This window comes from Schistocerca nitens, chromosome 1, assembly GCF_023898315.1.
Source record: "Schistocerca nitens isolate TAMUIC-IGC-003100 chromosome 1, iqSchNite1.1, whole genome shotgun sequence".
Taxonomy (NCBI): domain Eukaryota; kingdom Metazoa; phylum Arthropoda; class Insecta; order Orthoptera; family Acrididae; genus Schistocerca; species Schistocerca nitens.
The window spans coordinates 1,028,718,022-1,028,745,169 of record NC_064614.1 but is presented as its reverse complement, the minus strand read 5'-3'; the positions used below and the strand labels follow the sequence as shown (position 1 = coordinate 1,028,745,169).

At 40.1% G+C, this 27,148-nt stretch overlaps 1 protein-coding gene across 3 annotated transcripts in view; it reads right to left on the bottom strand.

Moving 5' to 3' along the window:
* Positions 1-147: 147 nt before the first annotated feature.
* Positions 148-27,148, bottom strand: part of LOC126196712 (nuclear receptor-binding protein homolog) — a 452,035-nt gene continuing 425,034 nt past the window's right edge. For all 3 annotated transcript variants that reach the window (XM_049934586.1, XM_049934587.1, XM_049934588.1), the window contains one exon: positions 148-2,285. In XM_049934586.1, coding sequence (XP_049790543.1) covers positions 2,121-2,285 — 165 coding nt within the window. In that variant the 3' untranslated portion in view covers positions 148-2,120. The remainder of the gene's footprint in view (positions 2,286-27,148) is intronic.

Below are 27,148 nucleotides of genomic sequence, written 5' to 3'. Positions count from 1 at the left end.
GGTGTAACACGGTGAATTTGAGGGTTTGGGAAAGTCCATTATGTCCTTTTTTGCCGGATTACACTACACAACAATATTACATACTAAGAATGTAAGCAGGAGAAGATAATGGATGGTATGGTCATTTAAATAAAGAACACAAGGCAATAAGATTGTATGTATGCTTCTTTAATGAACTAGAATGGCTGAATGCTCTTTTAGTAACGTAACTGGAGAAACAGCCACTGACATTTCAAAGGGGTTGCAGTAACCACACACAATACAAGCATTTACAATGATTTAATCACATTTTCCTTTTCCCATTGACCATTTATCACCTGAAACTGTTTTATCTGGTCATATAGTACAGAAATTTCTGTTACATCAATAAACATGTATTTCTATATGCCCAAATGAAAGCACTTTTACAGGTTTAACAGGCCCCGTTTAATGAAAATATTACCGATCATTCTACCAATCATCTGAATGCTTTCACATCAAATTTGCATTGTTTCAGTCAAAACACAGTCTTAATCACGCTCAATATGAGCCATACAAAGCAGTGTTGGGAGTTTAATCTGTTCTCTTAATAGACTAGGGAATAACAATACATTGTATTTATTGAGCTATGAAGTCTTATTCTTCTGTCAGTGATAGAAGTGCACAGGTTCTTTTCCCAAAGCCTTACTGGTGTGTAGGTTGTGAAAAGAATTGCAGCAGAAAAGAATCTCTTCACCAGAATGGTTTGTTACAAAGACAAAAAACCATTTGAGTTTGCAATTAACACTAAAACACTGCACTGGAATTTGAGCAAAAACATTTCAAGCTCGGGGGAAAGAGAGAAAATATATTTTATAGGTCTTAAGATACTACACAGATATGCTTTCATTATTTCTTCTTGCCTCAGTTTTTGTCACTCAATCTCTGTTAAACACAAAATTAGGGGTGAGCATATTTCTTGCGCTTTTATCCATTTTTCAAGTCTTCAACAGCCGTTACCCCATACCCATTCCTCCCTTCCCCCAGTTCTCCTTGAAATACACATTTATAACTATAGCTTGGCCCCTTGCCTCCATCATAAATCACTAAGGTATATATGCTATGTATCGATACTTCCAGTGTCATTTAAATCCTAATAAGATAGCAATCAGTCTCAAGAGGCTAACATATACATGATAAAAATAACAAAATATTTCTCCATTATATACACACAAAATTCTTATTAAACTACCATGAGTATTGTTTTACTTCTTTTTTTAAAAAAAAAAACACAAGCTATAAAGCAACATACGTAGCACACATTTTTAATTAAAAAGTGCAAATTGACATGCCTATAATAAGCAGCTGTTGGTTAATATGGATTGTTTGGTTCTATTACTGAATGAATGAACAAATGAAAAAAGAGTAGAATAGCAGAGCTACATTATAATTACACACTGAAATCCTGCACTTCATTGTGCATTTCATTACTTCATTTTTGAAATCATAAATCATCTACTGAATTATCCAGCATAACAATATTTCCATCTTTCTGATATATTTAACCAAGATCCTTTTTCAGTTCCTTTCACATTTTAAAACATATTTTGGACACTTCTTTGTTGTCTATTATTAACAAATACACATATTTAGACACGATGGTATCCATACACGCATACAAAACATTTGAAAATAAAACACAAAGACACACAATTAAAACACACACTTCTCATTGACAGCAGGAATGCAAAAATTTATCAGGAAGATCCTACAAATGTGGTTCACTTACGTATATTTCAACAGGAAGTACACAATGCACAGGCTACCACTGATTTTAAATACTATGAACCAATCCAACTTTTCTGGACTGAAGGTAAACATTCTGTCACTTGCTCTATTACGCATACACAAGTATGCCTATAATTTTGAAGTAAAAATAAATGACAAAATACAATTTGAATTTATCATAGCCTGCCAACAATGTGCTCCTATTTGAACACAAAAGAAGCAAGGTCTGGGGAAAGGGTGGGTTGCCTCCTTTTTTTCTTTTTAGTGAAATGGATGACTAGCTCACTGCACGAAGCTGGCTTAAAAAATAGACACATTTATTTGGGACAACATTAGTATCGCGGGCTGCTCTGCAACCTGCGAGGAAACCGCTACTAACTACCCGAATGTACAGGGACAGCACCACTCCGCACAGTTGCCGGTGGGGGGAATAATGGAGCTTGCTTCTCAAGACCGCTGGGCCCTGGGTTTGGCGACTGTCTGTTGAAGCAGTTACGAAGAGTCTCTTCAATGAGTGAAGCCAGCTTCTCTCGGTCTGCCTATTAGGAAAATAAAATTAAAATTAACAATAGGAAGTGCAGGTTGGAATATCAAAAATTATGGAAGGAATAGATAGTTTCCCACCATAAAAATGACACACTGAACTGCACACAGGCACAACATTAAGCTTTTGGCTACAGCCTTCATCAGAAAAGAAAAGGAAGGAAAACACACACACACATTCACACAAACAGGCAAGGAAGCATGCCCCCCCCCCCCCCAAGAGACACACACACACACACACACACACACACACACACACACAGTGCACATGCAACCACTGTCTCTGGCTCCTCAGGCCAGACAAACTATTTTTCAGTCTGACCTGAGCAGCCAGAGACTGTGGTCGCATGTGCGTTGTGTGTTGTTGGTAGTGGGCGGGGGTGGAGTGAGGTGGGGAGGGGGGTGATTTCCAGATGAAGATTTTGGCCGAAAGCTGAACGTGTAACAATCTCTTCATCGTGTCTGTCTGCAACTCAAAGTGTCACTTTTATGGTGAGCAGCAATCTGTCCTCTCTGTAACTGTTCAAATTACATTAGAAGGATATGAGAGAGTATGAAAAGAAAGTCATTTTGCACTGTCTTCCTACAAACTTTTTAGAGTAGACAGACAAAAATATTTAGATTCTGTAACTTAATTCTCAAACGGTGATCTGGTCACTCGTGTTTGATACTCAGTATGTTCTAGCCATCGTTCACATATCCACAGTACATGTCTTTCCACTTTGGAAATGCTTTAGATTGTTGGTAAAGACCAATTCACATTAAACTGAAGTTCGTCCATAACTAGTGTCATTATTAACTGTTTCACATACATGAAGAACGCAGTAGTAAGTAATCTTCAACTAAACAATTCACTAAAGATCGTACAATGCAGATTTTTACCATGGGTCGCTTTTTTTACTCCTTGTGGCATATGGTTTTCACATTTTAGTCATGGTCAAGACATATTCTTATTAATAAAGCCTTAGACCAAGCTAAAATCACAGACACCATGTGCCACAAATGAAATTTATAAACAACTGTAGTAACTCTTTACATTGATAATTAATTTTATGCTTTACTGAATACTAAAAACTCTGCAACAAATGAAAATTTTTATTACTATCATATTTCCTTAGTGGGAATTTAACAAATGTGAAATAGTGCACAAGTTGCAACAGATTTAATTCACTGTGATATCACAAACCATGTTCTAGTCCCATAGGTGTCAAAACCTTAGTAACATATAAAATTATGGTAAATCAATGAAATTTGTGTAAATGTTGGTTTGGAAGGAAAAAAAAATCAAGCATCACATAATCTGGGGCTGTCTCTTTTAGTGTTGCTACCTCGTTAAATATATCACTTATATCACTGAAGAAAGCACTCGCTCTCTCGCCGCCCCTCCCCTCCTCAAATAGAGACGATAAATTACCAACCAATTTTCCTTACATATTTTCACTGTTTTTAGAATCAGATTCCTACAGTTTCCACAAGTCCTTAAAGTGCTTCATCTTTTATCTTTCATTTGTAGTCTTCTATTGTGCAGTCCAGAATTAGTTTGGTTTTTTTATAGCACAGAATTGCGCTTTATGTGACATTTCAGTCATAAACGAAAAGGAAGATTGATTGTGGGGAAAAAAGTCTTGGAACATTTGGAAGCTGTTACACAGTAGTTTACATACAGATCCAAATTTTATAGACATTCTTTGAGTTAGTTTCATTTCTACATGTTAACCTGTTAACCTGCTATTTTATATTATGACAAAGAACTGTCAGGGAATTAGAATCACCACTCCCTCCACATACATTTGTAAAATTGCTTGTGCTACTGAAATGTGTGTTTTACAATCATCATCATTTGGCTATCAAATACACACTGCAGTTTCATTTCATGCCTTCACATTTGACAAAATAACTTTCTGAAGACAAACCTTTTTCCAACCAGATTTCATTATTGTACTACAACCAGATAATCTTCTTTTTAGATTTCCTTTTTCTGTATGCATGATATGTAAATTTTTTTTGCTTAATATGAACTGTATGTATGCACAGGTGCACGAGTTTCATCGTGGAACTGAAACAGTACTAATAACACAAAGTTTCCAAACTAATGTGTTATTCAGACATGGAACACAAATTTCTACTCAAAACTGAAATTGAAACAAGTATCTAGGAGCAAATAAATATCACACTTATCTTTTGTCAACTGAATAATATTGAATGTATCATTTGAAGAAGAAAACAAATGACAAGAAAAACAACATTTAAGATGTGCAGCAACACATTACCCCTAACTGTAACTCTAAGAACTTTAACAGAGCTGGCAGACACACACAATGGCAAAATTGTTTAACAAGCATCTATCACAAAATTAGGGAGCATGTAGGAAATAGTAGTACTGAGGTAACATATTCTGTAAGAAGCAAAACACCAATGTACAGTAAAAACTAATGTAATTCCTAAAACTATGCAGCACCTTATTTGCTTCTCTCCCTCTCTGAAGAGGACATACACACCCGGGCTCCCGGGTTCGATTCCTGGCGGGGTCAGGGATTTTCTCTGCCTCGTGATGACTGGGTGTTGTGTGATGTCCTTAGGTTAGTTAGGTTTAAGTAGTTCTAAGTTCTAGGGGGCTGATGACCATAGATGTTAAGTCCCATAGTGCTCAGAGCCATTTTTTGAAGAGGATATACTCCATTTGTCACCTGGCTTGTTACTGCAAAGCCATTTGTGCCACACTGATTTGAAGATGGAGTGATCCTCTATTATGTCAGTGAATCAACAAACATGATTAGAAAACTGTTTCATTCATGTTTAATGAGCCACAGTCCTCACAATGCAGTCCATTTTGAACAACACATTAAGCAGCGAGATGTTTACTTTTGCGATGGAGGATGAAGTAGTGTTTCTGCACTCCCAATAAGAGACTGGTCTTTGTAAAGCATATGATTCTTATCAAAGACCAAGTCTTAATTCACATTCATATATTCTCCATCTCTACTCCCTTTTATGTACGAGTATTCCCCCATCAACATATACCCTTTCTTAGTATATGTTTGTTATCCCTTTTTTCTATTGGAGCACCCCACCTCCTCCTCGTCCCTGCAATACCAAATCTCATTTATGTATTTATCTGCCTCTTGCTTCCTGGTAGACCTTTTCATTTCTTCCATTTGAGCTACTAATTATTAACAGATTATTATTATTATTATTATTATTATTATTAGTTCACTGTGAATTTGTACCTCAGTTATTATTAAAGTTCAATGATAGCTGGGATGTAAATACTTAGCAGGCATGCCATGGCACAGCACAGCACTGCTGGTAAACAAACACACAAAATCAGTAGCATTCCTAGCTTTTTGAAGGGTACATTCTGTAAGGAGAGACGAGAAAACAACTTGGGATATTAGCGAATTGCTGCTGCTGCTGCTGCTGCTGCTGCTCCACTACCACCTGAACTACAAAGGATAAAGGAGACAAAGATGATGGAAATCTGGTTGTGTGTATCTGGTGAGAGGGCTGCAAGTTGCTGCTCATAAAGGAGGAGTGTTTCCCCGTGAGTTAATTGAATTTTTTAATGGAATTTTCATTTTTAAACCATTTTTGTTATTATATGAAAATGGTATATGTTCTTTCGGACATGTCCAAAAGAACAGATACCATCTTCATATAGGTAAGGCTTATAGGCCACTGCTCATCTTCAATGCAGATGCACTCACATTGCTCAAACTCTTATGGGAATCGGTAGATTGACTGCCACGAGTAATGAGTATAGTGGGCAGGGCACTACAAATGTAGTGTGTGGACAGTAAGCTGCTGGAAATGTAGTTTCCTAGGAAGCATGCCATAGGTAAGTCCCTGCAGTCGTACTATCCTCTGTGTCCTCGATGGTTCAGACACAGCATCTGCCATGTAAGCAGGAAATCCCAGGTGCGAGTCCTGGTTGGGGCACACATTATCAACTGTCCCCATTGATATTTATCAACGTCTGTAAGCAGCTAATGGTCTGGATTTCACTGTAATTTGATTTTTGTTATTAGACCATTGTTTGTTCCAGATTGTTTCCTGCGCATTGTTCTTCTTGTGATAAGTGTTCAGAGAAACTATTACTTCCTGCAAAAAATGTTGCTCAATATGACTGATTTCTCCTTTAAAGTAATTTTTTAACGAACTCCTGAGTTAAGAAATCTATAGATTTAATGACAACACGCTGCATGAAATCACTATTACTTATTTGTTCCATGGGCATTCTGAGACAGTTTTCTCCCCAGTCTGCTGGTGGTCAGTTTTACCAAATTACTGAAATGTGGATGAGGCTGTTTTACGATGCTTCTGCAAATGTGTCATATCTTGTGTAGGACGTCATTATGTCACTAGCGTAAAAAAAATTACTATTCACAATGAATGATTTTTTAGATTAACTACAGTAATACAAAACATTATATAAAATTATGCCCGTATCACGTACACAAAAACACCTGAATAGTCATTACCTTACTTCACAGGTTGCTGAAGGAACATATCTTTAATCAAATAGGGTTAATGTTGTAACATGTCTAAAAGTGAACAAGAAAATAGGAAATGTGGATAACTGACTGAACACCATGATGAAGCGATCATCCTAACCAAGATACACACAAAACCATTACCCACCACACTAGTACATTTGCCTGCTAGCTACGCAAATAAGGACACTGAAGAAATATAGCACGAGATTTTAAAAAAAATATTTAGTAAATTAAGGGAGACTGAAATTTAATTATGATATGTGACAGGATTTCGATATTAGGAAACAGAAGAGAGGGCAAAATAGCAGCTGAATATGGAATTGAGGAAAAGAATAAAGAGGGAATCAGCATCGCAGAACAGCATGTTTCAGAATCATGTACGAAAAGGGAATATAATGGTAGAAGGAGATTTTGAAATCACATTAAGGTGGTTTCTGGAATATAGCTAACTGAGTAATGTTGTTACACTGGAAAAAAAACTCTTCAGTTTTACAAACACACAAGTGTCCTCCTAAATGACTAGTAATGTGTTCATTTTTTGTTGTTATTTTCTTATATTCTTTCAGTTTACTGTTTCATATTTTTAAGGTTCTGATATCATTCATTGTGGAAGATTGTAGAGCTTTCTTTCTTTCTTTCTTTCTTCCTTCCTTCCTTCCTTTCATTTCTTTTTTATATTTTTCACACTGCCTTAGACACTGTTAACAGTAACAAAACTACTAAGTTAGAGGTAATTCCAAGCAATAGTAAAGGATCTCCTTAATAGAATGCTCCACCTATTAGCTGTAAAGGTAAAATTACCAGCATTTGAACCCACAAACCTAACATATGGAAGCTTAGCCAAAAATTCATAAGAAACACCATCCAATCAAACCAATAATTAATTTTGTAAACAGTCAAGGACATAAAGCAATGAAAAATTCGAACGAAGTTCTCCAAATATATTACAGTGGATCCTCAGTAAAATCTAAAATGCTTTCCCATGTAGAACACTCCTTGATCCCAGTCTTTAAGAGCCTACATGAAGCATTTTCCTCATCAGACTTGCTCCCTTTCTCAGCAGCAAATCTCTGAAGCTAAGGACCACAATAGCTTGTCGAAAGATGACAGGCATCTTTTCAGGTAGCACAACAGCTGAGTAGTTGTAAAGAAGTGGACAGGGAAAACTTCCTCCCAGCTGCAGTGGTGACTTTCCAGCTACTGGTAATATTCCTCATGCAAGTAAAACCCTGAAGTTTTCCTACCAACTGCCCAGCTGTGATGAAATTTGTGATTAGGGAATAACTTTTTTATTTCAGTACATTAAAAGGGTTGCGCAAAACAATAAAAAACATTTACAATACCCCTGAAATTGCAAATCATAAAGTAAGGCAAGCAAAAAACAGATACCATCATGAAAAGAAATTTCGAAGCATCATGGGATGTCACCTTCCTTGTTAAAAGTCTTTAATATATTGCTTGTGAAAGGGCAATGAAATGCCAGAAAGTGAGAAAGCTGGAAGACATCGTATGCTGGAAAATGTTTTAATTTGGATGATGCACCAAACCAACGCTCTGCCTATTTCCCTCCATCAACAAGTAAAATATGCAAAGGCTCTAGAAAGTGCAGAGAAGATGAAAATAGGTACTTTTTCTACTGCTATCCATGAATAAATATGATTTTGCTAGTGACAAAAACTGGTGTCTTAGTAGGCTTAACAACAGGGTATGAAAAATCCAACATTAAATTTTAAACAAATTTATACTGTGCAACATGAAATATATTATGGTCAGAAGCTCATTAAGACTGTGCCAATAAACACTTGTGCAAAAGGTGACAAGTCAGAGAAACTTTATTTACTGATCATCAGTCAAGCTTTCAATCCTCACTATTTCAAAAATGTGTATGAAATGCTATGCAAATACATGAATTAGCAATGAGCTTGGATGACAGCAGTACAATTTCTCACATGGTTAAATGTCTTTGATCACAAAACATTCATAAAAATTGTAGGACTGTGCTCCTTGTAGACAAATCTATTACTCACCCAAAAGATTATTCACTGTGAAACAATCAACTTTCTTTCCTTTCCCTAAATCCACTAGAAAATTTCAGTCCGTGGACCAAGGCATTAGAAATATGACAACACAGTTTTATCACAATATTTCGTTCACAATTTCTGCAATACATTATCATGCTGGACTCATTTGGATGTAACAAGTTTTGTTTCAGCTATATGGGATGCTTGGAAACCCGAGTCTGTGGAAACTCTCTTCAAGACCAGAGTTTCTGAAATGAATTTAACCATCTCTTGAAATGTTTTGGGCTATATTTGCATAGTGTATGTGACTGAGTGGAAAATGGACAGTGACAATTGGCTTTATTAAGTTTGACTTCCGATGGTGGTTGTGTCAGTAGTGCTACTCTTGCGCCTTGAAACATGCACTAAGCTGCTTAGATAACATAGATGGCTCTGAGCACTATGGGACTTAACATCTTAGGTCACCAGTCCCTAGAACTTAGAACTACTTAAACCTAACTAACCTAAGGACATCACACACAGCCATGCCCGAGGCAGGATTCGAACCTGCGACCGTAGCAGTCCCGCGGTTCCAGACTGCAGTGCCTAGAACCGCACGGCCACCGCGGCCGGCAAATAACATAGAACATTAGACCTTAAATACACCTGAGGATCCACCTGCTTGGTACAAAACTGGCTGTACCAGTCTCTGAGCGAGTACAATTAAACAGCTAACAAGCAAAGTGGACACACTCAACATCTCAGTATATTTTACTCCAGTGTTCCTTTCAGTATGTATGACTCGATAAGTGGGTGGGTGGGGGGCAAATGTTGATTGCTAATGATTCTGATGATTAAGACTGGCAGACAGTCACAAAAATTCAGTGACGTCTACTTTAAAGATTTTATTTTGGGTGATAATAATATTATCACATATGAGGTGTTGGAAACAGCTGAGATAACATAAGATACCAAAAAAGAAATTGTGTTGAAAATGAAGCATACATAGCATGCACATGAAGAGCCTGTTCCTTCAAAATATCAAGTACTCAGTGTGATCAGTTTCATATGCAGATAAGTCTTTCAGGAAATGTATTGCCTGATGATACTAACTACAAGCTTAACTGCTTGCTTGAACACCTGGCCACATTGGAAGAAGAGGCATTACATCAGTTTTGAAAGCATTTGAAGTCCATGCTCTTGGAAAAGCAAATGTATTTTATTGCACAAATTATTAGATATAAATTATAATATTGTGTATATTTCTTTTTAGAATATCTATAATTTTTTATGTACAAGCACATTTATGTTATTTCTTACAGAAGCAGCCATTTGAGGCCTTTTCCCACTTAATGTTCACTTTATTCATGGAATCTACAAGAGTGTGAGTGAGATTTTACTCAACACATATTTTATGAAGAGTACTCTGCAATGTTTAAACATTATATTGCAGCAAACCCATTTTCATACCATTCAGCTCCACAATGAATGTCTAGCATGGAAATTAGCTGTCGCATCAACAGATGCTGCATTAAAAAGAAAATGTGTCACCAGCTGGAAGAAGAAACTGCTGTTCCACAACAAGATTGTGTCAACACATTCATCTGGATTCATCACCGTGAAAGGGCATAAATTGCATTAAGACTTGCCGATGCACCCTACAATATGTGGACGATCTATATACCTACATTTTCTTCTAGTTCCTAAAGATAAAGAAGTGGCTCGTAGGTATAAAATTTTGCTCAAATGAGGGGCAAATTGTTAAACAGACATATTTTAATAAAGTAGAGAATTTCAGTTTCAGCGGGGTTAAAATAATTGCCACAACACTGGAAAAAGTGCGTATCACTAAAAGGGGACACTATTGCAAAAGCTTGCAATTGTATTTAGAAAAATAAAAAAGGTCTATCTTTATTCCTAACAGGATTACTTATTAAACCGACCTCAAACCTAAATATATGATGAGGGAGAGGGGAAAATAAAGGAAAAAAAGAGGTCTAGCTACGTCCAGAAGGGTAGTTAATGAGGAAAAACTTGAGTATTTTAGAAAACTGCTCAAAAATATGAAATGGTGAGAAGTTTACAGAAGTAACGCAGGTACCATCAAAGTTCACATAAATCATGAATTACTCAAGGTGTACAGGTATCCTACAGGACAAAAAGTAAAACAGATCTGGTAGTCAGGAACATGTCTGACACCGTAACTCCTTACAAGATATACTAAAAAGTATCAAAAAAGTAATAGAGGTACTAAAGTAAATGCGTTACGATACAAGAATAGCACCATCAGATAAGTACAGACAACATGAAATGAAATGAAATGAAAGAGGAGACTGGTAGAACTTCAGGATGAAGAGAAGTAAATAGTTCTGACAGTAGATGATAGTTTGCTAACAAATGTGTTTAGTGTCACACAAGCACTTCATATTGATAACTTACATACTGTGATTTTTAAGCTCTGTAAATGGTGCCCTGGTCTACGGAGACTGCAACAGGCAGCAGACGTGCTTTTCTGGTGCTGCACATTTTGGCAATATTGATCGAGATAAACTTATGGTGCAATGTTGTTCTTCGGCACACCAGTGTAGAAGCGTGCACAGAATCAGCTAAGTGAAAAATCTGTGCAATAAGCATGTTTATCTATACGTAAAAGCTGATTTATGAATTTTTCTTTGCTTGAGACCACGTGTACAAGATCGTGTGGCAATTTGAAGTTATAGATACGCATATTTTATTGCTCATAATGCTTCTGCGAAAACTTTCATTGATTGTTTGAATACCCTTTTTAATTGTGATATATTGAAAATCTTCAAACATTCAGAAATCCTGCAATAAATTAGTAATGTTAGGTTCAATTGCAGGCTTAAACTAAATTATCCTCTTTTAAAATTTTTAAGAACAGTAGACCTACCCTCATTCAAAACAATCACCGCCCCAGCCTCCTCCTTACCCACACTCACTCATTTGCCACTCCAGTCATGCATTGGTGCTGCTGCTTGAAATGTTTCAGTTGCCTGAGACTGCAGTCTGTGTGTGTGTGTGTGTGTGTGTGTGTGTGTGTGTGTGTGTGTGTGTGTTTGGGCGCGCTTATCTATCTGCAACTCATCATGTCTGCTATATGGTGATTAGCAACTTTCCTTCTCATAATATTGTTACATTCCATCCTGGATTTTCCATTTTTTGATTTGAGTTACCCTCTCTTTTAGCTATAATTTATCATAGATCCCTTGGACAAAAAACCATGCCCAGTAGTTGGAAGGAAGAGAGGGCACACCCACCTACAAGAAAGGTAGTAGAAGTGATTGACAAAACCGCTGTCCAAAATCCTTGAAATCAATTAGTTGTAGAGTCTTAGAACATATTCTGAGGTCAAACGTAACTTGAATAAATGACCTTCTCAATGCCAACCAGTATGGATTTCGATTACATCAATTGTGTGAAATGCAAGTCTCACTTTTCTCGCAACATACTGAAAGCATTGAATCAAGGCAACCAGGTGTATGCAGAAGGCATATGACTGACAAGGAGAGGCCACAATGTTGGGATCGCAGATTTACTTCAGACTTTGTACACCTTTAGTAGACAATTAAAACAGCATAATATGCAAGTAGTAATGTGCACTACTCTGGCATTTCCTAAAAAATCTCAAGAGAAGTGCTGCACATCTTATGCTGCTTATGTCTCTGTGCATAGATGCAGGAGTTCATGGTGGGCAAGTAAAGAGCGTTAGAGCTTCGTAAGACGAACATTTAAGAGGTGATAGTTCGATTATTGCTCAAACTTTGTTATTAATCTATTTCTTTTCTTATTTGCCATCACTAGTGAAATGGTTCAAATGGCTCTGAGCACTATGGGACTTAACTTCTGAGGTCATCAGTCCCGTAGAACTTAGAACTACTTAAACCTGACTAACCTAAGGACATCACACACATCCATGCCTGAGGCAGGATTCGAACCTGCGGTCGCGCGGTTCCAGACTGTAACGCCTAGAACCGCTCGGCCACCCTGGCCGGCCATCACTGGTGATATTACGTAATTTATGTGACATTTGCAAGGTAATATAATGAAAAGAAATATGTATTTGCATTAAGTTTCAGTTTATGTTTCCCATGTATGTATGACAAATACAACGTGTACTGTTGAGAGCACTTACAACAAGTTATTTTACATTACTCTTGTGGTCTGGCACACTGTGAATTACTATATTATTGATTGTGAATAACGTCATTCGCATCATTATTTATTGAGATTTGACTTGGGCTTTCCAAGTCTGTCCCTCACCCTTGAAAATTTAATTACAAATAGTAAATAGTCAAATAACATACAAAATTCACTAAAACTTCATGAAAATGCACATGGTTTTTTATTTTTCATGATATTACCACTCAAATGTCAAATAATGTGAGCAGAGATGAAAAAAAATATAGATTAAAAACTTAATGACAGCAGGATTCGAACAATCGGCTTATCCACAATCCTCTTGCAGCGTGCAAACACTAACCACATTACAACAATGATTTCTTACAGCCAGCACCTTGACACAGATATATCAAATACATAGCAAGATGGGTGAAACTTGTTTTGCAATTTTCTCATAATTGCCCGAGTAGTTCACCTTACTAATTGCACATTATGTTGTTTTAATTGCCTACCAAAGGTACACAGCTCGAAGTAAATCCACGATCCCAATGCTATGGCCTCCCCTTGCCAGTACTGCACCTACGCTTATTGTCAACGACATGATCATATGATGTATCGAGTGAAATTTGTGACTGGACTGAGGACTTTATGGCAGGGAGGACATAGTATGTTATCTTGGATGGAGAGTCATTGTGAGATGCAGAAGTAATTCCAAATGTATCCCAATTGTGTTGGGACACTTGCTGTTCATGTTGTATATTAATGACCTTGCAGCCAATATTAATCGTAAAATCAGGCTTTTTGTAAATGATGTAGTTATCTATAACAAAGTACACTCTTAAAGAAGCTGCATAAATATTCAGTCAGATCTTCATAACATTTCAAAGCGGTGCAAAGATTGCCAAATTGCTTTAAATATCCAGCAATGTACAACTGACACTTCACAGAATGAGAAAGTGTGGGATCCTATGATTATAATATCAGTGAGTCACCGCTGGAATCTGCCAACTTATACAAAATCTGGGTGTAACAATTTGTAAGGATATGACATGGACTGATCACACAGGTTCAGTCATGGGTAAGTCAGGTGGGATACTTTGGTTTATTGGTAAAATACTGGATTAGTGCCATCAGTCTACAAAGGAGACTGCTTACAAATCACTCATGTTACTGATTCTAGAATACTGCTAGGTGTGTGTGACCTGTACCATAGAGGATTAACAAGGGATACTGAACATATACTCAGAAGGGCAGCACGAATGGTCACAGGTTTGTTCAATCCATGGGTGAGTGTTACAGAAGTATTGAAAGCACAGAACTAGAAGACTCTTGAAAGTCTGTTGATAAAGTTTCAAGAGCCAGTTTGAAATGATTACTCTAGGAACTATGTGAACGGAACAGCAAAAATACCTAATAACTGGTACAATGGGATGTACCCTCTGCGATGTACCTCACAGTGGTTTGCACAGTACATGTACATGTACATGTAGACCAGTCTTGGCAAGTAATTTTAGTAACATTGATATTATCCTCACTACACCAGTAAAAGCATCAACTATCAATGAGCATTTTCAATGTTTCGCAGCATAGTCAATTAAATCTTTAATTTATAAGAAAAATTAGGGGTTATGATAAAATATGAACATAATAATTAAACACTTATCCCAGTTTAGTAACATCTAGTAGTAGTAGTAGTAGTAGTAGTAGTAGTAGTAGTAGTGGCAGTAGCAGCACAGCAGCAGCATATTGCTCCTGTAATAAATGAACTGTAAAGTTGACTCCCAAAGGATGTCTGGTTAGATGTAAAAGAGCCTGAATGCCCTAATCTTGCCTGGTAAACAGATAAATAATAATATTTTCATTTCTTAGTGAATTTGTTAGAACCAATATATTTCTCCTTCAAACAAATGGCCCATTTCAATGAAACAGTATCAGCAATAACAACGATCTTCCTGAACACTTAGTCACTTACTTCAGCCCTGAAAAATATGCCCACTATGGGAACACACAAACATTTTCAATGACTTGTGGACAATAGTAAAGAGTTATGCTGCTAATAAATTACAATTCTGTCGGCCTTACCAACTGGGCACATTGAACAGAAAAATAGTTACTGCTGCCATACTTGGACAAAGGAGGAGGTTGTAGAGAGCAGCCATAAACCATATTGAGGTTACCCAAGCAACCCCTGCACTTACAAACTGTAGATGTAAATTGAAACTCATTCCATTCCAGGCAGACAATCTTTGTAAGATAAATGCACCAATATCTTTTAGGAGAAAAAAATCCATGATCCTAACTACAAGAAACCAGGAGAAGGCTACATAGATTTCAGTAGGTAATTCCTAAGAAGGCAGCAGTGAATTTGGAATGTTTGCCATCAGCTAAATACCCAGAGCACACACAAACAGGTTCAAATACATATTATCAATTCTCTATTGACAACTGGAATATTCAGGAACTCAAGGTACAAATTGAACAAAGAAAAAAATACAGACATTTACATGGGAAACCCAGGCAATGGATCACGAATCAATCACAATGTTGTTGTTCCCACCTGCTAAAAAACTAAGTTTTCAGCCAAAAAGCCTTCTGAAGTAGAACACACATTCATGCAAACACAATTCACACAAACATGACCACTGTCTCAGGCCACCGATGCCATATTGCAAGCAACTGCACATGATGGGAGAAGCAATCTCTGTGATGGGGGAAAGGATGAAGCAGTGGGCAGGAAGGGCAGGGATAGGAAGGTAAGAGGATGAGTTGCTGCTTGTGGGAGCATGTGGGGATGTGGTGAACACTGGCAGCTAGGTGCAGTTGGGAGGTTAGATTGATTGTGTGTGTGTGTGTGTGTGTGTGTGTGTGTGTGTGTGTGTGTGTGTGTGTGTGTGTGAAAGAAGTAGAGGAAGGGAACAGTGGTGGAATAGAAGGCTGTGTGTGCTGGAGTGGAAGCAGAATATGCAAAACCTGCTCCATACATCCTACCACCACCACCACCACCACCACCACCACCACCAGTGGGTGAAGGACAGGATCTAGCGAAGGTTGAGGCCAGGGAGGCTAAGGGAACATAAGATATATTGCAGAGAGAGCTCCCACCTGTGCATTTCAGAAAATGCAGCAACTGGGTGGTCCAACTGTTTCTTGGTCAAAATTAGTCAGTGGCCATTCATGCCAGACAACTTGTTGGTTGACACCAATGTATAATGCAATACAGTGGTTGCTTGTTGATCACATGACTGCTTTCACAGGTAGCCCTGCCTTTGGTGGGATCATGCTTGTGACAGGACTGCAGTAGGTGGTGGTGGTGGTGGTGGTGGTGGTGGTAGGATGTATGGAGCAGGTTTTGCATATTATGTCTGTTACTGGGATCTTCGCCATGAGAGTTGAGAGCAAGGGTTGTGGAGGGATGTACAAGGATATTGTGTAGGTTCGGTGGGCGGCAGAATACCACTGTGTGTGTGTGTGTGTGTGTGTGTGTGTGTGTGTGTGTGTGTGTGGAGTAGGGGGGGGGGGGAGAAGAAGGATAGTAGGTAGCACAATCCTCACTTCAGGGCACGATGAGACATAATCGAATCCCTTGCAGAGAAAATGATTCAGTTGCTCCAGTCCTGGGAGGTATTGTATTGTATTGTATTGTATTGTATTGAGTCAGGAGTGGAAAGTGCCTCTGTGGACAGATGGTGGGACTTTGGGAAGTGGTGGGCGACTGTGAAGATATGGCATGGGAGATACGTTCCCGTGCAAGGTCAGGAAGGCAATTTTGATCTGTAAAGGCCTCAGTGAGACCCCTTGGTATATTAACAAAGGAACTGCTTGTCACTACAGATGTGATGGCCGCAGGTGGCTACGCTGTATGGAAGGAACTTCTTGGTATGGGATGGGTGGTAGCTGCTGACTTTGAGATATTAAAGAAAGTCTTTTCGCTGATAGCTTACTTATCTAGCAGTCTTTTGTTTTACCTGTCTGTGAGCCAGTGTCTCTACTATATACAGTGAGTAGCAATCTGTTCTTTTATAATATTTTAGTAAAACATTTGTCAGACAAGAAACATGTAAACATACGTGTTCTTCAGGGTAGTGTATTGGATCCAATTCTATTCTTAATATATATCCATGAGTTCCCAGATAACAGAAGACATGGAGCAAAAGTTCTCTTCGCCAATTACATCAACACCATAGTCCACATAAGGCATCAGAACTCCCATTAGAGAAATCAAATGGAACCCTCAAGGACATTTGCAACTAGGCATTATTACCTAAATTAATGTTTAACGTAAAGAAAACTATCAGTATGCACTTCACTATGAGGAAAGGAACAAACTCACTCTCTCTAAACACAGGTAATAAATCTATAGAAGTGTAATAAACATGAAGTTTTTAGGGATGGACAATATCAGGCAACAAGAGGTAAACACGTGAAAATACTTTGGAAAAGAATGTCATCAGTGCACCATCATCTTACGGTGTTGTGATCAGTTTGTAACATACAAGGTCTTGCGGTGACATGCCGTATTATGCCTACACACATTAAATTCTTCCCTATGGGACTGCTTTCTGGGGATCAAAGGAACAAAACCTGGACACAGTTTTTAAATGGCAGAATGGGCCATAAGAATAGTAACTGGAAGTAGTAGTCAGGCTCACTGTAAATAGCTATTTATCCTTTCAGACTTGTATTTGTTGTGGAAGAAGGCAATTTTTTTAACATTCTAATGTTCTTATGTTATACTTTAAAGCTTTTAGAAGCAATCTAAGGGATTAAATCTAACAATTTTCAAAATATACTTTTTAGACAGTTGTGTACCCTTGGTCCCAATTGACACAGAAATCATTACATTAATTACATAGTGGTGCCATATGTGAACACTTGACACACACAATAGCTATAAAATTTGCATTGTTTTTAGTTAACAAAAAAGTAGTGTGTTAGGAATTATGTTCACAATGTTTTACAATCTCTGGTCACTTGATAGTACCATATTTATTTCGATTCTTGTAACAACATTCAATTTTTCCAGTTTCTCCTTTTGCAACATATTTTCAATCTAGAACCATTCTGTTTCTAACCTAGTTTACCAGTGTTATGCCATCGCTGTTGCAAATTTCTTCTGAAATGTTCTCCTTTTTCTTGCCTCTTTGCCCAGCATTTGTGGACGTTTAGCAAAATGGTTGACTCTGACAGTCCCAGTTGCTGGCAGTAAGAGGCAGCCCAGGTGGCTGACTAGTGGGATAAGGATATCATGTAGAACAAAGTGGGAATTATATCAAAATGTTAGAAGTGGTCACACTCAAGCTACAGCAGACCGTTACAAACAGTATTTTAAGGTGCTTAAAAATGTTATTAGGAAGGCAAAGAGTATGTGGTATGCAAATAGAATAGCTAATTCACAGGATAAAATTTAAACCATATGGTCAGTTGTGAAGGAAGTGTGTGGTCAGCAGCACAAGGTCAACGATATAAAGTCAGTTTGCAGTAAACATTTTTCTGTTACTGATAAATCAGATATATGTACAGTATTTAACAATCATTTTCTGAGCACTGCTGGTGAATTAAATAAAAATTAAGTTTCTACAGGGAATCATATAACTTTCTTGGCAAATGCCTTTCTGAGATTTATGTCTGAAATATTCCTCTGTGATACAGACAAGAGGGAAATTGAGTCAATAATTAAATCACTGAAGACTAAGGACTCTTATGGTTATGATGGAGTGCATAGCAGAATATTGAAGTACTGTGCTGTAGATGTTAGCCCTGTATTTAGCCTCATTTGTAACTTTTCCTTTAGGAATGGTCAGTTTCTTGAACGATTAATGTACTCAGTACTAAAGCTGCTTTATAAGAAGGGAGAAAGCGATAAAGTAGATAATTTTAGACCTATTTCTATGCCATCAGTGGTTTGCTAAAGTTATTGAAAAGGCTGTGTATGTAAGGAAAATTTATCATTTTATGGCACATGATTAACTATCAAATGTACAGTTTGGCTTTAGAAGTCGTTTAATAACTGAAAATGCTATATACTCTTTTCTCTGTGAGGTACTGGATATGTTAAACAACAGGTTTAAAATGCTAGGCATACTTTTGGATGTAACTAAGGCATTTGATTGTGTTGATCACAAAATATTGCTCCAGAAGTTGGACCATTACAGAATACGGGGAGTAAAATTCCTCCCTATAGGACTGCTTTCTGGGGATCGAAGGAACAAATCCTGTACACAGTTTATAAATAGCATAAATGGGCAACAGATAGCAAAAGGTCATTATTCACAATGTTGAGAATGGCTGTAATGTGGGGTCTGGGTGGGGTACGGACAAGTGAGGGGTGCCCCAGGGATCAGTGTTGGGGCCACTCCTGCTCCTTATTTATATAAATGATATGCCCTCTAGTATTACGGGTAACTCTAAAATATTTCTGTTTGCTGATGACAGTACCTTGGTAGTAAAGGGTATCGCGTGCGACATTGGCTCCGTTTCAAATAGTGCAGTTCATGACCTAAGTACATGGCTTGTAGAAAATAAACTAATGCTAAAACATAGCAAGATTCAGTTTTTACAGTTTCTAACACAAAATTCAACAAAACCTGACGCTTTAATTTCACAGAATGGGCATATGATTAGTGAAACTGAACAGTTCAAATTTCTAGGTGTTCAGATAGATAGTAAGCTGTTGTGGAAAGCCCACATTCAGGATCTTGTTCAAAGACTTAATGCTGCCATTTTTAGTATTCGAACGGTATCTGAAGTGAGTGATTGTTGGACCCGAAAGTTAGTCTAATTTGCTTATTTTCATTCGCTTATGTCGTATGGTGTTATATTTTGAGGTAACTCTCCTCATTCTAAAAGTATATTTTTTGCTCAGAAATGGGCGATTTGAGCAATAAGTGAGCAAGTTCACGAACCTCTTGTCAACCACTGTTCACGAGTCTGGGTATTTTAACACTGGCGCATATAAAAAGAAAGATGATGTGACTTACCAAATGAAAGTCCTCGCAGGTCGACAGACACACAAACAAACACAAACATACACACAAAATTCAAGCTTTCGCAACAAACTGTTGCCTCATCAGGAAAGAGGGAAGGAGAGGGAAAGACGAAATGATGTGGGTTCTAAGGGAGAGGGTAAGGAGTCATTCCAATCCCGGGAGCCGAAAGACTTACCTTGGGGGAAAAAAGGACGGGTATACACTCGCACACACACACATATCCATCCACACATATATAGACACAAGCAGACATATTTAGAGACAAAGAGTTTGGGCAGAGATGTCAGTCGAGGCAGAAGTGCAGAGGCAAAGATGTTGTTGAATGACAGGTGAGGTGTGAGTGGCGGCAACTTGAAATTAGTGGAGATTGAGGCCTGGTGGATAACGGGAAGAGAGGATATATTGAAGAGCAAGTTCCCATCTCCGGAGTTCGGATAGGTTGGTGTTAGTGGGAAGTATCCAGATAACCCGGACGGTGTAACACTGTGCCAAGATGTGCTGGCCATGCACCAAGGCATGTTTAGCCACAGGGTGATCCACATTACGAACAAACACTGTCTGCCTGTGTCCATTCATGCGAATGGACAGTTTGTTGCTGGTCATTCCCACATAGAATGCGTCACAGTGTAGGCAGGTCAGTTGGTAAATCACGTGGGTGCTTTCACACGTGGCTCTGCCTTTGATCGTGTACACCTTCCGGGTTACAGGACTGGAGTAGGTGGTGGTGGGAGGGTGCATGGGACAGGTTTTACACCAGGGGTGGTTACAAGGGTAGGAGCCAGAGGGTAGGGAAGGTGGTTTGGGCATTTCATAGGGATGAACTAAGAGGTTACGAAGGTTAGGTGGACGGCGGAAAGACACTCTTGATGGAGTGGGGAGGATTTCATGAAGGATGGATCTCATTTCAGGGCAGGATTTGAGGAAGTCGTATCCCTGCTGGAGAGCCACATTCAGAATCTGATCCAGTCCCGGAAAGTATCCTGTCACAAGTGGGGCACTTTTGTGGTTCTTCTGTGGGAGGTTCTGGGTTTGAGAGGATGAGGAAGTGGCTCCGGTTATTTGTTTCTCTACCAGGTCGGGAGGGTAGTTGCGGGATGCGAAAGCTGTTGTCAGGTTGTTGGTGTAATGGTTCAGGGATTCCGGACTGGAGCAGATTAGTTTGCCACGAAGACCTAGGCTGTAGGGAAGGGACCGTTTGATGTGGAATGGGTGGCAGCTGTCGTAATGGAGGTACTGTTGCTTGTTGGTGGGTTTGATGTGGACGGACGTGTGAAGCTGGCCATTGGACAGGTGGAGGTCAATGTCAAGAAAAGTGGCATGGGATTTGGAGTAGGACCAGGTGAATCTGATGGAACCAAAGGAGTTGAGGTTGGAGAGGAAATTCTGGAGTTCTTCTTCACTGTGAGTCCAGATCATGAAGATGTCATCAATAAATCTGTACCAAACTTTGGGTTGGCAGGCCTGGGTAACCAAGAAGGCTTCCTCTAAGCGACCCATGAATAGGTTGGCGTACGAAGGGGCCATCCTGGTACCCATGGCTGTTCCCTTTAATTGTTGGTATGTCTGGTCTTCAAAAGGGAAGAAGTTGTGGGTCAGGATGAAGCTGGCTAAGGTAATGAGGAAAGAGGTTTTAGGTAGGGTGGCAGGTGATCGGCGTGAAAGGAAGTGCTCCATCGCAGCGAGGCCCTGGAAGTGCGGGATATTCGTGTATAAGGAAGTGGCATCAATGGTTACAAGGATGGTTTCTGGGGGTAATGGATTGGGTAAGGATTCTAGGCGTTCGAGAAAGTGGTTGGTGTCTTTGATGAAGGATGGGAGACTGCATGTAATGGGTTGAAGGTGTTGATCTACGTAGGCAGAGATACGTTCTGTGGGGGCTTGGTAACCAGCTGCAATGGGGCGGCCGGGATGATTGGGTTTGTGGATTTTAGGAAGAAGGTAGAAGGTAGGGGTGCGGGGTGTCGGTGGGGTCAGGAGGTTGATGGAGTCAGGTGAAAGGTTTTGCAGGGGGCCTAAGGTTCTGAGGACTCCTTGAAGCTCCGCCTGGACATCAGGAATGGGGTTACCTTGGCAAACTTTGTATGTGGTGTTGTCTGAAAGCTGACGCAGTCCCTCAGCCACATACTCCCGACGATCAAGTACCACAGTCGTGGAACCCTTGTCCGCCGGAAGAATGACGATGGATCGGTCAGCCTTCAGATCACGGATAGCCTGGGCTTCAGCAGTGGTGATGTTGGGAGTTGGATTAAGGTTTTTTTAAGAAGGATTGAGATGCAAGGCTGGAAGTCAGAAATTCCTGGAAGGTTTGGAGAGGGTGATTTTGAGGAAGAGGAGGTGGGTCCCGCTGCAACCGAGGACGGAATTGTTCCAGGCAGGGTTCAATTTGGATGGTGTCTTGGGGAGTTGGATCATTAGGAGTAGGATTAGGATCATTTTTCTTCGTGGCAAAGTGATATTTCCAGCAGAGAGTACGAGTGTAGGACAGTAAATCTTTCACGAGGGCTGTTTGGTTGAATCTGGGAGTGGGGCTGAAGGTGAGGCCTTTGGATAGGACAGAGGTTTCGGATTGGGAGAGAGGTTTGGAGGAAAGGTTAAGTACTGAATTAGGGTGTTGTGGTTCCAGGTTGTGTTGATTGGAATTTTGAGGTTTTGGAGGGAGTGGAGCTGGAAGTGGGAGATTGAGTAGATGGGAGAGACTGGGTTGGTGTGCAATGAGAGGAGGTTGAGGTTTGCTGGAAAGGTTGTGAAGGGTGAGTGAGTTGCCTTTCTGGAGGTGGGAAACCAGGAGATTGGATAGTTTTTTGAGGTGGAGGGTGGCATGGTGTTCTAATTTACGGTTGGCCTGTAGGAGGATGCTCTGAACAGCCGGTGTGGATGTGGGAGAGGAAAGATTAAGGACTTTTATTAAGGATAGGAGTTGACAGGTGTGTTCATTGGCTGAGTTGACGTGTAGGTAAAGCATTAGGTGGGTGAGGGCAATGGATTGTTCAGTTTGGAACTGGTATAGGGACTGATGGAAAGAAGGGTTGCAGCCAGAGATGGGAACTTGAAGTGTGAGGCCTTTGGGGTTAACGCCAAATGTCAGACAAGCCTGAGAAAATAGAATATGGGAGCGTAATCTGGCTAGGGCGAAGGCATGTTTGCGGAGGGAATGTAAATAAAACTTAATGGGGTCGTTGTGGGGGTGTTGTGAGGGTGACATGGTATTAGAAGGTGGAAAGTGTAACATGAGGCTGAAATGAAAATGAAAATAAAAATATATGGGGAGAGATAAAGGTGGACTGGAAATTAACTGGAGATCTTGAGTGAAAAAAGGTGAGAAGGTGTTGGTTACAGCTGGGCTATGTTGGACTTGGGTCGGTAGACAACGATGTGCACAAAGGTTAGGTGGTTGTGTTGCCGCCAAAACACGTTAAAGGACGGAGAAATTCGGGAAAATTTCGAAAAAACTGTCTGTAATATATTAAAAGGAGTGGTTTTGTGGTGGCAGATTCGATCCATCGTCATTCTTCCGGAGGACAAGGGTTCCACGACCGTGGTACTTGATCGTCGGGAGTATGTGGCTGAGGGACTGCGTCAGCTTTCAGACAACACCACATACAAAGTTTGCCAAGGTAACCCCATTCCTGATGTCCAGGCGGAGCTTCAAGGAATCCTCAGAATCTTAGGCCCCCTGCAAAACCTTTCACCTGACTCCATCAACCTCCTGACCCCACCGATACCCCGCACCCCTACCTTCTACCTTCTTCCTAAAATCCACAAACCCAATCATCCCGGCCGCCCCATTGTAGCTGGTTACCAAGCCCCCACAGAACGTATCTCTGCCTACGTAGATCAACACCTTCAACCCATTACATGCAATCTCCCATCCTTCATCAAAGACACCAACCACTTTCTCGAACGCCTGGAATCCTTACCCAATCCATTACCCCCAGAAACCATCCTAGTAACCATTGATGCCACTTCCTTATACACGAATATCCCGCACTTCCAGGGCCTCGATGCGATGGAGCACTTCCTTTCACGCCGATCACCTGCCACCCTACCTAAAACCTCTTTCCTCATTACCTTAGCCAGCTTCATCCTGACCCACAACTTCTTCCCTTTTGAAGACCAGATATACCAACAATTAAAGGGAACAGCCATGGGTACCAGGATGGCCCCCTCGTACGCCAACCTATTCATGGGTCGCTTAGAAGAAGCCTTCTTAGTTACCCAGGCCTGCCAACCCAAAGTTTGGTACAGATTTATTGATGACATCTTCATGATCTGGACTCACAGTGAAGAAGAACTCCAGAATTTCCTCTCCAACCTCAACTCCTTTGGTTCCATCAGATTCACCTGGTCCTACTCCAAATCCCATGCCACTATCCTTGACGTTGACCTCCACCTGTCCAGTGGCCAGCTTCACACGTCCGTCCACATCAAACCCACCAACAAGCAACAGTACCTCCATTATGACAGCTGCCACCCATTCCACATCAAACGGTCCCTTCCCTACAGCCTAGGTCTTCGTGGCAAACGAATCTGCTCCAGTCCGGAATCCCTGAACCATTACACCAACAACCTGACAACAGCTTTCGCATCCCGCAACTACCCTCCCGACCCGGTAGAGAAACAAATAACCAGAGCCACTTCCTCATCCTCTCAAACCCAGAACCTCCCACAGAAGAACCACAAAAGTGCCCCACTTGTGACAGGATACTTTCCGGGACTGGATCAGATTCTGAATGTGGCCCTCCAGCAGGGATACGACTTCCTCAAATCCTGCCCTGAAATGAGATCCATCCTTCATGAAATCCTCCCCACTCCACCAAGAGTGTCTTTCCGCCATCCACCTAACCTTCGTAACCTGTTAGTTCATCCCTATGAAATCCCCAAACCACCTTCCCTACCCTCTGGCTCCTATCCTTGTAACCGCCCCTGGTGTAAAACCTGTCCCATGCACCCTACCACCACCACCTACTCCAGTCCTGTATCCCGGAAGGTGTACACAATCAAAGGCAGAGCCATGTGTGAAAGCACCCACGTGATTTACCAACTGACCTGCCTACACTGTGATGCATTCTATGTGGGAATGACCAGCAACAAACTGTCCATTCACATGAATGGACACAGGCAGACAGTGTTTGTTGGTAATGAGGATCACCCTGCGGCTAAAAATGCCTTGGTGCACGGCCAGCACATCTTGGCACAGTGTTACACCGTCCGGGTTATCTGGATACTTCCCACCAACACCAACCTATCAGAACTCCGGAGATGGGAACTTGCTCTTCAATATATCCTCTCTTCCTGTTACCCACCAGGCCTCAATCTCTGCTAATTTCAAGTTGCCGCCACTCATACCTCACCTGTCATTCAACATCATCTTTGCCTCTTCACTTCCGCCTCGACTGTCATGTCTGCCCAAACTCTTTGTCTTTAAATATGTCTGTATGTGTGTGTGTGTGTGTGTGTGTGTGTGTGTGTGCGTGTGTGTGTGTGTGTGTGCGTGTGTGTGTGCGTGTGCGTGTGCGTGTGCGTGTGCGCGCGCGTGTGCGTGTGCGCGCGCGTGTGTGGGGGCGCGCGTGTGTGTGGGCGCGCGTGTGTGTGGGCGCGCGTGTGTGTGGGCGCGCACGCGAGCGAGTGTATACCTGTCCTTTTTCCCCCCTCAGGTAAGTCTTTCCGCTCCCGGGATTGGAATGACTCCTTACCCTCTCCCTTAAAACCCACATCCTTTTGTCTTTCCCTCTCCTTCCCCTCTTTCCTGATGAGGCAACAGTTTGTTGCGAAAGCTTGAATTTTGTGTGTGTGTTTGTGTTTGTTTGTGTGTCTATCGACCTGCCAGCGCTATATATACCTTACTCTCATTTCTTGTTAACAATATTAGCTTATTCCAAAGAATAAGCAGCTTTCACTCAGTTAACACTTGGCAGAAATCAAACCTGTATTTGAATCGGACTTCCTTAAATCTTGTGCAGAAAGGTGTGCAGTATACCCCTGCATCCATTTTCAATAAACTACCACTCGAATTCACGAATCTTAGAAGTGATCCGCGCACTTTCATGTCAAAATTGAAGAGTTTCCTCATGGGTCACTCCTCCTATTTTATCGAGGTGTTCCTTGAAAAAATAAGCTCATTCTTGTTGTATTGCTGACTGCATGTACTTAAACTTATTGACTGACTGTTTTCGGGTTCATAAGCATTTATTTTTATCTATTATTAATTTAATGTTGCAATTTCATGTGCCGACACATTCCATGACCTTGGAGATTTGCTCCTCAATTTGGTCCTACAGAGCCTGACTTGTATAGATATAAATAAATAAATAGCACAAACGCGTTCTTGTTTTAGTTCCTGTAATAGCTTACATGAAGAAAATTCTCGGAGCTATCTGCAAAACTAGTGTTGGTCATTGCCTAAAGGCCTTCAACAAAGATTCCTACAGTTCAGTTGACACACACTGCTACAGAATAAAATCATAAACTTTCCCGTTATTACCCCATAACGTGTACACTTTGGTACCTCATGGAGTCGTCTCCTCCTTCACACAGTTTAACAGGTATCTAGCCATAAATGGGATCATTCTCCTATCAACTCCAATTCTTCCTCCAGAGTTAACTGTAGACATTTGTTACTCATGCAGAGTAGTGTACGCATGTCAAAACATTGTAAAAATTTTATTTTGTCAATGTGCAAATTTGTCCTCAGTGAGAAAATTTGTCCTCAGTGAGAAAATTTGTCCTCAGTGAGAAAATTTGTCCTCAGTGAGAAAATTTGTCCTCAGTGAGAAAATTTGTCCTCAGTTGGAAGAATCTGTCTTTGGACAAGCTATCTAAGAATAGTTGCATTTTAAATGTCATGCCCCACTACATTCTAACTCCATGAAATCTTAGAGCCCATATATTTGTATGTTTTCAGTTATGATCATGTAGTTTGTCTGAAATCACTAATATTTCCACTTTGCAATGCATATATGTTTTGATACCATAGTGCTGCATATGCCGTGAGGAATGCACTTACTAAAACAAGTTGAAGAAGAAAGTAACTCCTGGCTATCAACATTTTGTTCCCATTCATAAAATGAATCCAATGTTGAAATATTATTTCTTTGACTTGACGAATATAACTTAAAAATTAAAAATCACAAATAATAATCTTAACAGAAGTCCTAAACACATTGTTGATAACCGGAAATTGAATGCTATGTTAATTTTCCTAACTGTAGTTCAGAACAATTACTGACGACATGGCAGGCAT